At 35.9% G+C, this 13,082-nt stretch overlaps 1 protein-coding gene across 1 annotated transcript in view; it reads left to right on the forward strand.

Moving 5' to 3' along the window:
- Positions 1-13,082, forward strand: part of DNAJC13 (DnaJ heat shock protein family (Hsp40) member C13) — a 149,837-nt gene that overhangs the window by 45,013 nt on the left and 91,742 nt on the right. Inside the window, exons 3-9 of the mRNA XM_036877277.2 lie at positions 4,355-4,430; positions 5,213-5,362; positions 5,808-5,849; positions 8,859-9,059; positions 11,495-11,701; positions 11,795-11,890; positions 12,242-12,333. Coding sequence (XP_036733172.2) covers positions 4,355-4,430; positions 5,213-5,362; positions 5,808-5,849; positions 8,859-9,059; positions 11,495-11,701; positions 11,795-11,890; positions 12,242-12,333 — 864 coding nt within the window. The remainder of the gene's footprint in view (positions 1-4,354; positions 4,431-5,212; positions 5,363-5,807; positions 5,850-8,858; positions 9,060-11,494; positions 11,702-11,794; positions 11,891-12,241; positions 12,334-13,082) is intronic.

A 13,082-nucleotide genomic window follows, 5' to 3' on the forward strand; every position in this document is an offset into this window, starting at 1 on the left:
TTGTTTAATCCCACCGTCATATTTGAATGATAGTCGTGCTGGATACAGTATCCTTGGTTCAAGGCCCTTCTGTTTCATTGTATTAAATATATCATGCCATTCTCTTCTGGCCTGTAGGGTTTCTGTCGAGAAGTCTGACGTTAGCCTGATGGGTTTCCCGTTATAGGTGACCTTTTTCTCTCTAGCTGCCTTTAACACTCTTTCCTTGTCCTTGATCTTTGCCATTTTAATTATTATGTGTCTTGGTGTTGCCCTTCTTGGATCCTTTCTGTTGGGGGTTCTGTGTATTTCCGTGGTCTGTTCGATTACTTCCTCCCCCAGTGTGGGGAAGTTTTCAGCAATTATTTCTTCTAAGATACTTTCCTTCTCTTTTCCTCTCTCTTCTTCTTCTGGGACCCCTATAATACGGATATTGTTCCTTTTGGATTGGTCACACAGTTCTCTTAATATTGTTTCATTCCTGGAGATCCTTTTGTCTCTCTCTATGTCAGCTTCTATGCGTTCCTGTTCTCTGATTTCAATTCCATCCATGGCCTCTTGCATTCTATCCATTCTGCTTATAAACCCTTCCAGAGTTTGTTTCATTTCTCCGATCTCCTTTCTGGCATCTGTGATCTCCTTCCGGACTTCATCCCATTTCTCTTGCGTATTTCTCTGCATCTCTGTCAGCATGTTTATGATTCTTATTTTGAATTCTTTTTCAGGGAGACTGGTTAGGTCTGTCTCCTTCTCTGGTGTTGTCTCTGTGATCTTTGTCTGCCTGTAGCTTTGCCTTTTCATGGTGATAGGAATAGTCTACAGAACTGGGACGAGTGATGGCTGGAAGGATTTCCTTTCTTGTTGGTTTGTGGCCCTCCTCTCCTGGGAGAACAGCGACCTCTAGTGGCTTGTGCTGCGCAGCTGCGCGCAGACAGGGTTTCTGCTTCCTGCCCGGTTTCTATGGAGTTAATCTCCGCTGTTGCTGTGGGCGTGGCCTGGCTCGGGCAGCTACTCCAAAATGGTGGAGTCGCGTTGGAGCAGGAGCTGCTGGGAGGCTATTTATCTCCGTAAGGGGCCTCCCTGCTCCCTGCAGCCCAGGGGTTAGGGTGCCCAGAGATCCCGGATTCCCTACCTGTGGATTAAGTGTCCCGTCCTGCCCCTTTAAGACTTCCAAAAAGCACCCGCCAAAACAAAACAACGACCACCAAAAAAAAAAAAAAAGAAAAAAAGAAAAAAAAAATTTTTTTAATTAAAAAAAAAAGTTTTTAATTAAAAAAAAAAAAAAAAGGTGGTTTGTTTTTCTTTATTCTCCGGTGCTAGCCTCAGGCCTCTGCTCACCGGTCTTTCTGCCCTGTTTCCCTAGTATTGGGGTCCCTATCCCTTTAAGACTTCCAAAAAGCGCTCGCCAAAACAAAACAGCAAAAAAGCAGAAAAAAAAAAATGGTCGCGCGCTTTTCTTATGTCCTCTGGCGCCCAGCCTCCAGTGCCTGCTCACTGTTCTTTCTGCCCTGTTTCCCTAGCATCCAGGGCCCCCTGGGCACGTACTGTGTCTGCACTCTGGCCCAGATGGCTGGGGCTGGGTGTTCGGCAGTCCTGGGCTCCGTCTCCCTCCCGCTCTGCCTGCTCTTCTCCCGCCGGGAGCTGGGGGGAGGGGCGCTCGGCTCCCGCGGGGCCGGGGCTTGTATCTTACCCCCTTCGCGAGGCGCTGGGTTCTCTCAGGTGCGGATGTGGTCTGGATATTGTCCTGTGTCCTCTGGTCTTTATTCTAGGAAGGGTTGTCTTTGTTATATTTTCATAGATATATGTTGTTTTGGGAGGAGATTTCCGCTGCTCTACTCACGCCGCCATCTTCCGCCCCTCTCCCATTCTTTAGTTTCCTACTCCACTTTAGTGAGGTGAAATTAGAGAAAAAAATATTTGTCATATAGCAGTACTTTTTGTATGAATATATGGTCAAGATTAATAAAATCTATCATTTTTCTTTTCCTCTAAATGAACATAACTTTGTCATTTTAATACACTGCACTGATTAGAAAAAAGTGGACGATAGAAAAGTTAAAAGATCTGAATGTGAAAAAATGTGAAAGATCTCTCTTGGTCTTAATGGCAATAGTTCTAGTGTGTACCCTTGCGTCTGATAATGGTTGTTGGTTTAAGGTAACGTACATGTCTTTTTACAGTATTAGTAGTTTAAAGCAGAAAAACATCTCTAGATAATAGAGATTTGATAGTATTTAACATCCATTTTTGATAATTTAAAAATTTCTTACTAAAATGAAAATATTTCAATAAATATATTTGGTTATATTAATAGATTTTTCTATTTTGGTCATGGTGTATTACTATTTTAAGATACTACTTGATTCTTACTGCTAATATTTATTTAAAAAATAAGTTGGTATTTTTTCTTTTTTTGTGTCACCAGATTCTATTTTTTTGATGGAGTATCATTGATAGACAATCTTATATTGGTTTCAAATGTACAACACAGTGGTTCAATTTTACCCATATTATTAAATCCTAACCCTCTCTAGTGTAGTTACTATCCATCAACATAGAAAAATGTTACAGAATAATTGACTATATTCTCCATGCCGTACAACAGTCCCCATGACAAACTTATATTGTGATTGCAAATCATTATGCTCCTTTATCCCCCCTCACCCTCTCCACCTGCCCACCCCAACCCCTCTACCTTGGTAACCACTAGTCACTTCTCAGTGTATTCGAGTCTTCTGCTATTTTGTTCCTTCTATTTTGCTTTGTTTCTATATTCCACAAATAAGTGAAATCATATAGTATTTATCTTTCTCTGCCTGGCCTATTTCACTGAGCATAATACCCTCTAGATCCATCTATGTTGTTGCAAATGGCAAGCTTTCTTTTCTTCTTATGGCTGAATAATATTCCATTGTGTACGCACCACATCTTTATTCTTTCATCTACTGATGGACACTTAGGTTGCTTCTATATCTTAGCTATTGTAAATAACGCAATGATAAACATAGGGGTGCATATATCTTTTTGGATCAGGGATTTTGTTTTCTTCAGGTAAATTCCTAGAAGTGGAATTATTGGATTGAATGGAATTCCTTTATTTAGTATTTTGAGGAACCTCAATACTGCTTTCCACAGTGGTTGCACCAATTTACATTCCCCCCTACAGTGTAGGAGAGTTCCCATTTCTCCACCTCCTTGCCAACATTTGTTATTTCTTGTCTTTTGGATAGTGGCCATTCTAATTGGTGTGAGGTGATATCTCATTGGTTTTAATTTGTATTTCCCTGATGATTAGTAATGTGGAGCATCTTTTCATGTGTCTGTTGGCCATTTGTATTTCTTATTTGGAAAAATATCTGTTCAGGTCCTCTACCCATTTTTTAGTTGGATTGTATGATTTTTGGGTGTTGAGGAGTGTGAGTTCTTCATATATTTTGGATGTTAACCCTCTATCAGATAAACTTTATGAATATATTCTCCCATACTGTAGGATGCCTTTTTGTTTGCTGGGTGTCCTTTGCTGTACGGAAGATTTTTAGTTTGATTTAGTCGCACTTGTTCATTTTTTATTTTGTTTCCCTTGCCCGAGGAGATGCGTTCAGGAAAAAGTTGCTCATGTTTACATTCAAGAGAGTTTTGCTTATGTTTTCTTCTAAGAGTTTTATGGTTTCATAACTTACATTCAGGTCTTTGATCCATTTCGAGTTTACTTTTGTATATGGAGTTAAGACAGTAATCCAGTATCATTCTCTTACATGTAGTTGTCTAGTTTTCACTTCTGTCATTATGAATTCTTCTCTTCTGAAGGATCACTGATACTCAAATGGTTTTTTCTCCATCAGATATGTTACTTTAAGTGAAGGTAGTGAAGTGAGAAGTGAAAATTGCTTGTTTGTGGTGTAGGCTTCCTACTTCTATAAAATTGCAACACCTATTGTAATAGGTAGTTGCTTAAACAGAATTCAAGATACTGTAATATGGCTGTGACCAGTTGCAGGCCATAGCTTTTCCTTCCTTTGCATCATGGTTTTGATGAAAGGATATTTTGAAAGAATTAGGTGTGTGCAGTCTTTTTTCTTTTAAATAAAACTTGTCCATTTGGAATCTTTCGGCATGGCATCCTCATGCAGCACTTTGCTAGCTTCATGTACACTATGCAAGATTACTTGCAGAGGTCACACTTCCCTATGTAAGGATCTTATTAGTTCACAGTAAAATGAATGGTGGGTGAGTTTGAATACCAGTAACATTTTAGAACATTAAAAAAAGTTGAGAATATAAAAACTAAGTTGTATTTAGTCACCATCTATCAATTAACACTTTTCTGTTTATTGAAATGTTCATTTTTGTTGATACTATATGTATTTTTCTACAGATATAAGCGTGTCTTTTCAATTGGAACCCATGCGATTACTACATACAATCCCAATACCTTGGAAGTAACAAATCAGGTAATCCTCTTGGAAGCTCTTAGGCATTTGTTTGAACTCCATTTGAATTTAAAAAGCCAGGATATGACCCTTGACTCCCTGGTCTGAAGTCTGTACTTTAGGTTGGAAATATCAAATGTGAAAGAGATTGATAAGTGATAAGCTTATATAATACTCAGTGCTCAGGACCAAAAATAAATAAAAGATGTGTTTGTGAGGGAGAATGTTCTTGTTCTAGGCTCTAAGGGGTATAATATTTTGATATGTTACTACTGATTGTAGCCATCTCTTTTATGGTAAATTCTTTATAATATTAAAGGCTATATTGTTACTGTCATACAGGCATAAGTAGGATTATTTATAAAGGTAAGACTAACCTGAATATGGATAAGTAAACATACATAAATACATTCCAGCTTATTTTAATTCTAAATTAAGCATGCTTTACAGGTTCTGTGTTTGTTTTTAACAAATTTGCAGGTAAATTTTATGAAAAAATTTAAGAAAATTTTATGGATATTTCATAAAATTTTATTTTCTAATTCTTTTCACTTCTGTTGTATTAATTGCTTTGGACTAATGTCATTAAATTTGGAATACAGATAGGATATTGTTGTCTGTGATGACTAAAAACTTTTAAAAGAATTTGTTATATAATAACTTAAGATGTAACTTCTTCTACACCTCTGTATTACTTTGTAAGATTTTTCTCACTTAACCAGTGGTTGAAATTAAAGTACTAAAAATAGTGTTTGATTTCACTGTTAGAACATCTGTTGAAAGAATTCCTTCCTTTTTGTTAGTGGCCTTATGGAGACATTTGTAGCATCAGCCCTGTTGGAAAAGGACAAGGAACAGAGTTCAACCTCACATTTCGTAAAGGCAGTGGGAAAAAGTCAGAGACCTTAAAATTTTCTACGGAGCACAGAACAGAACTTCTTACAGAAGCATTGGTAAGAGAAGTTCCATATTAATAATATAAATTTCTATCTTCTTTTCAAAATGAAACAGTTACATTAAAGTACAGATATTAATGTTCTAAGCCTCTGTTCCCACTGTACTTATTTTTTCTTATTGACCTTTATCTTGACACTTAAACTCTTACTCTTCTCTAACTGAAAGGCTAGAAAATCCTGCATATTTGATAATTTCTAAAAGTCTTTTTAAGTACATATACAGAACAAAGCAGTTGTATGTTTGATCTGTCTTGTTTTTCAGTAAAGCTTCAACTTTTTTTTATTGAATATCCTTTAACTATAACCAAAATTTCAGTAACATTTTTTATTATCAAAGTTACCAAATTGGGATTTTACTTGTTTTGGATAGGATAGGAAGGACTGAAGTATGAGTCCTCCTCATCCATCTGTTATCATAAAATGTGATTGTTTTCTTTTTCAGAGATTTAGAACTGATTTTTCAGAAGGAAAAATCACAGGAAGGGCAAGTATTTAACATTTTAATACCTATTTTATTTGTTCAAATGTTGCACTTTATTGTAGAGACCATTCCATGATCTGTGTGTTCCTTTAATGGCAAAGCTAAAAAAAAAAAAGCAATGTAATTCTGATGTCTCCAGATACCTTGTAATTGAGATATAAGAAACTCAGATATGAGGAATTAGGTTTATGACTATTAATGCTGATATATGGGGAAAAAAATCTTAAAGGTACTACTATGGAGCATTAAAAACAAAGCTATAACCATCAGGGAGTCTTTATTGTGTATTCTAAATAGCAACAGTAAGCATCACACTGTGAGTAATATTGTTGGCATATGCAGTAGTTATTTGGTGTAGGAGTTTCCTATTTTAGAAGTATTAAAGTTTTTAAGGTTTGAGTGTGTTCAAACTGCGTTGTTACACTTGCAGTGGATCTGACTCCTAATGAAGCTTGCATTGTGCACTGATAACTTTGGGGAAGTTGTAGTTGCCTGTTAGAATCTTTTTAGTTTTCCCAGGCCTTTTCTAGTCATGTTACAACAGGGTTTAAACTAAATCAGAGACTTACGGGGAGGAAAAATAGAGCTTTAATGCTTTCTTCACTCCCTTGATATATCTTTTCATGAGAAGGTATTGCTTTTATAAGTGGTGGTGGGTGGTTAGGAGTGGAGAGGAAGGGGAACAGAAAAATGCCCAAACTCATAGCACTGTTCAGAACTCTGTCTTCTGGCAAAAGGCAGGAACCTAATTCTAATACGCTGGCAGCACTATTCCCTTGTCTTTTTTAAGGCCTCATCCTTTTTATGGATGTCTTACTACTTGCTTTAGCATCCTGGAAGCCTCACTGATCTCATCTCAAGCAATTGGCTGGTTGCCCAAGAGCCATTTAAAATAGTTTAATGGCACTTGGTGAGCTGCTTGTTTCTTGTTCCTGATGAGCCACAAATTTCTATAAATCATACTTTGATATACTAATTTTAATTAATCTTCTGCTAGCAAGTGAGTTTTCTTGTATATCTCATCTGTTTGGAAAATAACTGCTTTCAAAAGCATGCTTACACATTTTGTTTATAAGTTTCTCTATGTGATTTGACTTCAGCAACTTAATACTTTTCAAAACTTGATGGTGGGAACAATATCTCTAGAAGATGGCCTGAAGGACAGTCCACCTGATTTTTCATTAGGAGCAAGTAACACCTCCTACTGTCCAAATGCTCTTTTGGCTATGCAACACTTGCATAAGTTGAATTTGGCCTTCAGGCCTTGAGTTGTCCCCAGATATACTCTAAATCAGGGCTTTTTAAGTTACTCTCTTGGCCTCCCCAATCCTGAGGTATAATGGTATGTTTCCACTGGTACATGTCATTATGACGTTGATTTTCAGCTGGGAAGATTGGAGAATATTCTGCAGAAGATCCTGCAGCATTTAAACAAGCATAGTTTGGAAAAGCACCACCAGTTTTGTGGCATCCCTTCTACTCCCACTCCTGTTGGAGAGGTGGGGTGCTGCTCCACCCTCTGGTTCAAAATCAAGGCTCTAAATATATTCTTGGCTTATTGCAGGCCCTTTTGTCTTTCTGCAGAGTTCCTTTTATGGAACTGTAATCTGCATGATGCCATTGATCAGTAATGCTGGGGGACTTGATGTGGTATGATCCTATGAACCTCTTTGCTGAGTTTAGTTGTGGGGTGTTGATGGAGGTGTTTGTTACTTAATGCCTTACGCTCTTTTCTGAACACCTAACAAGAGAATTTATTTCTCTCTTATTTCAGTATTAAGAATAATTATTCTTTTGAGCAACCAGTTTTTTTACCTTAAGAGTCATGCAACTGACCTTGTGTTCATCATCATCATATTGATGGGTAGAAAACTTTGTGAACTTCTTAGGCAGGCAAGGGAATATTTATTTTACATCTGATTTTGTTACCCTTATTTTGTCGTTGCCTCACTTTGCTTTAATTTTAAGTTATTTTCTTCTGTATTCTGTTTTGGTTAGCAGCCTCAACTAAACATTTTTCTCTTTTTAAGAATAACACTAGGTAGTAGATGCATGTTGACCATTCTAATTATTTCTGATACTACGTACTTTAATTTACAAAGGAATGTTATCATCTGAGTGGAATTTTACTTGCTAATGCAATCAGACTAAAGATAACTTTCCATTGGTGTTATTAGAAAAAGCCTGATGCCACACTGAGGCTTCAGCGTTAGTGTGTGTGTAGAAAGAAAATCTATATTAATAACAGGTGACTCTTGTACAATATGGTTTTGCATTGTGCAGGTCCACTTATATACAGATTTTTTTCAATAAATATATTGGAAATTTTTTTGGAGATTTGTGACAATTTGAAAAACATTTCTCTAGCTTAACTTATTATAAGCATATAGTATATAATACATGTACAAAATATGGGTTAATTGACTGTTTATGTTATGGGTAAGCATTAGGCTATTTGTTAGTTGTGTTTTTAGGGAGCCAAAAGTTATACATGAAATTTTGACTGTGGTGGTGGGATTGGTGCCCGCAGCCCCCATGTTGTTCAAGGGTCAGCTGTATAATTAATTGGCTCAGGTTATTTAAATTGAATACTGTACTTCCCTGAAATGTGACTTAGCTCTTTTCTCTAATTTGGATTAAAAGAATCCATCAACGAAAGTTGTAATCTTTTTCCCAGTAAAACTTCCAGATTAATATTTCTGTTTGGGATTTTTTTTTTCTTTTTAGATATTTGCAAAGGAGTGACTTAAAATTGTTTCACAAATGTTGTAATCCAGATCTTTGATAATTTAAAAAGGACATATTTTCTTTAAAGCAAACATTCTTCACTAACTATACACAGACCTCCAAATAGCTAAAGTTAATGTTTTTAACAACTTGGGTATTAGCTCTAGAAACTTATGATATTGTTTCGATTTTTGACTGGTTTAGCTGTGACTAATACATTCGATGTAACTTTATTTTTGGTAAGCTTAACTGTGAACCTGAAAGTAATACTCTTTCTCTCTCTAGAGATATAACTGCTATAAGCATCACTGGAGTGATGCAAGAAAACCTGTCATTTTGGAAGTAACTCCTGGAGGCTTTGACCAGATCAGTCCTGCAACCAGCAGAGTCCTCTGTTCCTATGACTATAGAAATATTGAAGGCTTTATAGATCTCTCTGATTATCAAGGAGGGTTTTGCATACTTTATGGAGGATTTAGTAGATTGGTAAGTAGTGTTTTTAAAAAGTCATTTAAAAAGTGACATGACATTTGAAAGAGAGCAGGGTTTTTAATACTTCAGTTTAAACTTACAGCTCTCTAAAATGAGAATATTATGCATTGTATGTCATAGGTTTTTTTTTTTTTTTTTAAGGATTAGGTGAGTTAATTATGTTAAATGCTTTAACACATTCAAGATATGGTTAGTTAACAGTTGTTATTTTCATTAATATTAATGTCTTACTTGAAAGTTTCTAAGATTTCTTTGAAAAGGTAGTTTAGAATATTTTTAGTCTTCTTTTCTTTGCCCAGCTGTTTGTAATCTGAAATCTGAGTATTCATTGAAACTTCAAATTAGGAATTAATTTCATGTTTATGTCTTGAAATACTGAACTCTATGTAAATTGTGGTATAGCAGAGGCCACTTAAGATGCTAAGACCCTGGTTGTTAACTGGTATTAGAAGCAGAGGTATAGATGATGGCCACCTTTTTTTTTTCCCTGAAGAAACGTCCTGTCTTCTATAATCAAATCCCACATCTCAAAGAGCAATAGAGTCTCTACATGGAAAAATTCAGTTATATTTATGCTCAAGATTCCTTTCTGTTGGGAGTTTTAATTCATGTCACTACACTACAACATTGAGTGTTCTGTAGATAAATTATCCTTCCCTGGGTAGCAGAGCCAGAGCAAGCCTGGAAATTTCAGTTACACAAGAGGCTAGAAGATAGCAGAAAGGAAATAAAAAGAATGATGGGGAAGTAGCTTAACTACTTGATTTGCAAGATATGTTTGCTCTTCAGAGTTACAGGTCTTTTTTCATCCTAGATTTCATTATTTACCCAAGTGATGAGTACCATCCTAGTGTTCCTGACCTAGGAACATACTCTAGACATATTATTACCTCTGAGTCTAGACTTAGAATATGAAAGCCCAAAGGGAAAATTAGTTCTCTGTCCCACCATAAAGCAGCCTAAAGCCTACTGTGGAAGAGCTGTTCAAAGGTTTGTCTTTTCCCTGGGCAGTGGAAACTTGTAATGATCAACCCCTTGGTGGAAAGCATACCTAATTACAGGTATATAGCCTTGCAGACCTTAATAGGAAAGATAACTGTATCACAGTAATTCAACCAAGTTATACAATGCATTAAATATTAAGGTTGAATATTGTCTCTCCAATGGGTTTTAGCCCTGGGCTAAAGTTCATGCTTCATTTGGTGAGACTGAAAAATGACAATGGAACATTCTTGGGATGAAAGGGTTTATACCCAGCTTTATTCTCATGGTGGCAGGTTAGGTAGAATTCCGTCTGTCTCCAGGCAGGTCAGCATGCAGCAAGCCGATCTCTGCCTCCAGACCTCTCTGTCCCTGCAGCTGTCATAGTCTCTGTCCTAGTTGCTGCCACCACTCCAGCCTCTGCTCTCCTGCAGCCTTATGCAGCTGTGCAGCCCAGAGCACTGGACAGAGCTATTTATATAGAGTCAGTGATAACGTATTGCCCACATGTGTGCAGTGGGTAAGCCGGCCAGGGTCAGGTGAGAATCCTGGTAGGAACTTTAATTTTCTCTACAAATATATCAACAATATAGTTGTTTGATATAAATAATATTAATTATTTGATACTCCTTAGTTGGCAACATTTTTTACTGTTTGATGGCATCAAATACTTTTAATTATCCACTCTACCTTTTAAAAGATGGAGCTAAAATAAATCAATATACTGCAAATATGGTATGACATTAATTCAATAAATCTTTATTTGGTACCTTTTGCATCCATAGTGACTGTGATAAGCTGCTGAGAGTAAAACCAGGTTTTAAAACACGAGCCAGAGTTTCTCAGTAGGGGTGCTACTGGTATCTCGGCAGGACATTTCTATAGGATTCTCCTGCTCTTGGCAGGACTTTTAGCATTTCTGGCCTCCAGGCACCAAATGCAGGTAGCAATACCTTACCTTTATTTTACCATTGTAAAACACTCCTGGAGCTCGGTTTGTAAGCATCCCTAAGTCATTTACTTGTAAACATTTGCACATTCTTTGAGATAATCTTGCAATAAGACCTACTGTATAAAAAGAGATTAAATCAGAGTTTACCTTGGTTGAAACTGGGAATCCTGCCCACATAGTACCCACCACTCCCACTGGACTTGGTTGGTGGTCCTCAGGCCCTGTTTTAGAAGCCCCAGAGTGCTGATGAGAACCAAATCCTGAAAAGTTAGGAGATAATTTCCATTCAGTGAGCTATTTGCAAAGCTCTATATCCCAGACTTCCTGATTTTAATTTAGTAATAGTGTTTCAGCCACAACACGCTGTATATTACCTCTGACAAGATCTACCTTTCTTTCCTCTAGAATTACTATTTCAGTCTTTTTCCTATAAGTTGATTCAAAATGGTCACATTTTAGTTATTTCAACCCTATCTAAATTTCAAAATTTGTGCAGCATTTATTTGCATCAGAGCAAAGAGAAGAAATTATCAAAAGTGCAATAGATCATGCTGGCAACTACATAGGCATTTCATTGCGCATCAGAAAAGAGTCTTTAGAATTTGAACAATATTTGAATCTTCGCTTTGGAAAATACAGCACTGATGAATCCATCACATCTTTAGCAGAGTTTATAGTCCAAAAAATATCACCTAGACATTCGGTAAGACCCATGTGCTAAAAATAAAAATTTCTTCATCTGATTTTGATGTTTTTCTTCAGTTAACTTTTTAATATGTCTCAATTTTGTTTGAAGGAACCTGTAAAAAGAGTTCTAGCGCTTACAGAGACATGTTTAGTAGAACGTGATCCAGCAACCTATAATATTGCAACATTGAAGCCTTTAGGAGAAGTAAGTTTCAACAGTATTAGCTTAAATAAGATTTCTTCCTACAGATAAATTAGAAAAGTTTGTCTTGATATCTTTTCATGCCTAAACAGTAAGAGGAAGAATCTGCATTTAATTCTTCACATTATTATATTTACTGATCTTAGAACTGTGAATATTGCAAAATTTATCTTCCAAGTATACAATAAATGGTATGAAATTTTGAATGAGACTTTTAAGCAGTTCTTATATTCTGATATTGTAAACAAGTTACAGTTTTAAATACTTTTGTAAGCTAAATGATGATATGTAGTTTTTCTAATATGTACCATAAAACTAAACCTTTTTGGTTGAACTCGTTTTTGTTTTCTTTAGGTATTTGCACTGGTTTGTGACTCAGAAAATCCACAACTTTTTACCATTGAATTTATAAAAGGGCAAATACGGAAATATTCTTCAACAGAGAGGTATTTTTTTTTTTTTGATTCATCCTCTTATGTGTAAGGCAAAGTGTTCTGTCAAAGAAGGCCAGTGATTTATAATCTAGAATTTTAAAATTAATGTAACTTAGGAAATGAACATTATTTTGTTGCATATTTAAAATGACCTTCAGTTTTCTAATTCCTAAAGAGAATAAAAATGGTAAGTTGAATTTTAATGAAATAATAAAAATAAATTGTATTTCTGAAACTTTTTAATGTAAACTTTTAATCTGTAAATTTTAAAATAGCACCTTTCACTTTCATTGTTCAATTGTTTGGATAGTAACAGCAAGTTACTTTAATATAAATACATTTGAAGTTAGAGTTTTATAAGTTAGTAGGATCAATAGTCTGGTTAGAAATTTTCCAGTGGAATATGCCTTCATATTTTTATATTGCTGTGCCTTGGCAATTGCTGTGAAAATTTGTGATATGCTATAGCCCATAAACTCCTGTAAGATAAACACATTCAAAATGTTGTTCTATTTTGAATGGCTGGAATTCCCTTTATATACTAACCCCTTGTCCTGGGTTTGGCAGTTTTTCCATTCCAGGCAGTTCTTTCATGCTGTTGTGAATAGATTGAGACTGAATCTGTTTTTAAAAGGTAGTTGAAACAGTTCTGGTACCTTTTGCCACTGTTTAAAATACAATCTTATTTTCACTTCCTGTAGTATGATCAATAACTGTTTCTTACCTTAGAAGCTTTTGATCTAAGGTCCACAAAAAGGCAT

Source organism: Manis pentadactyla, chromosome 1 (assembly GCF_030020395.1).
Source record: "Manis pentadactyla isolate mManPen7 chromosome 1, mManPen7.hap1, whole genome shotgun sequence".
Classification (NCBI taxonomy): Eukaryota; Metazoa; Chordata; class Mammalia; order Pholidota; family Manidae; genus Manis; species Manis pentadactyla.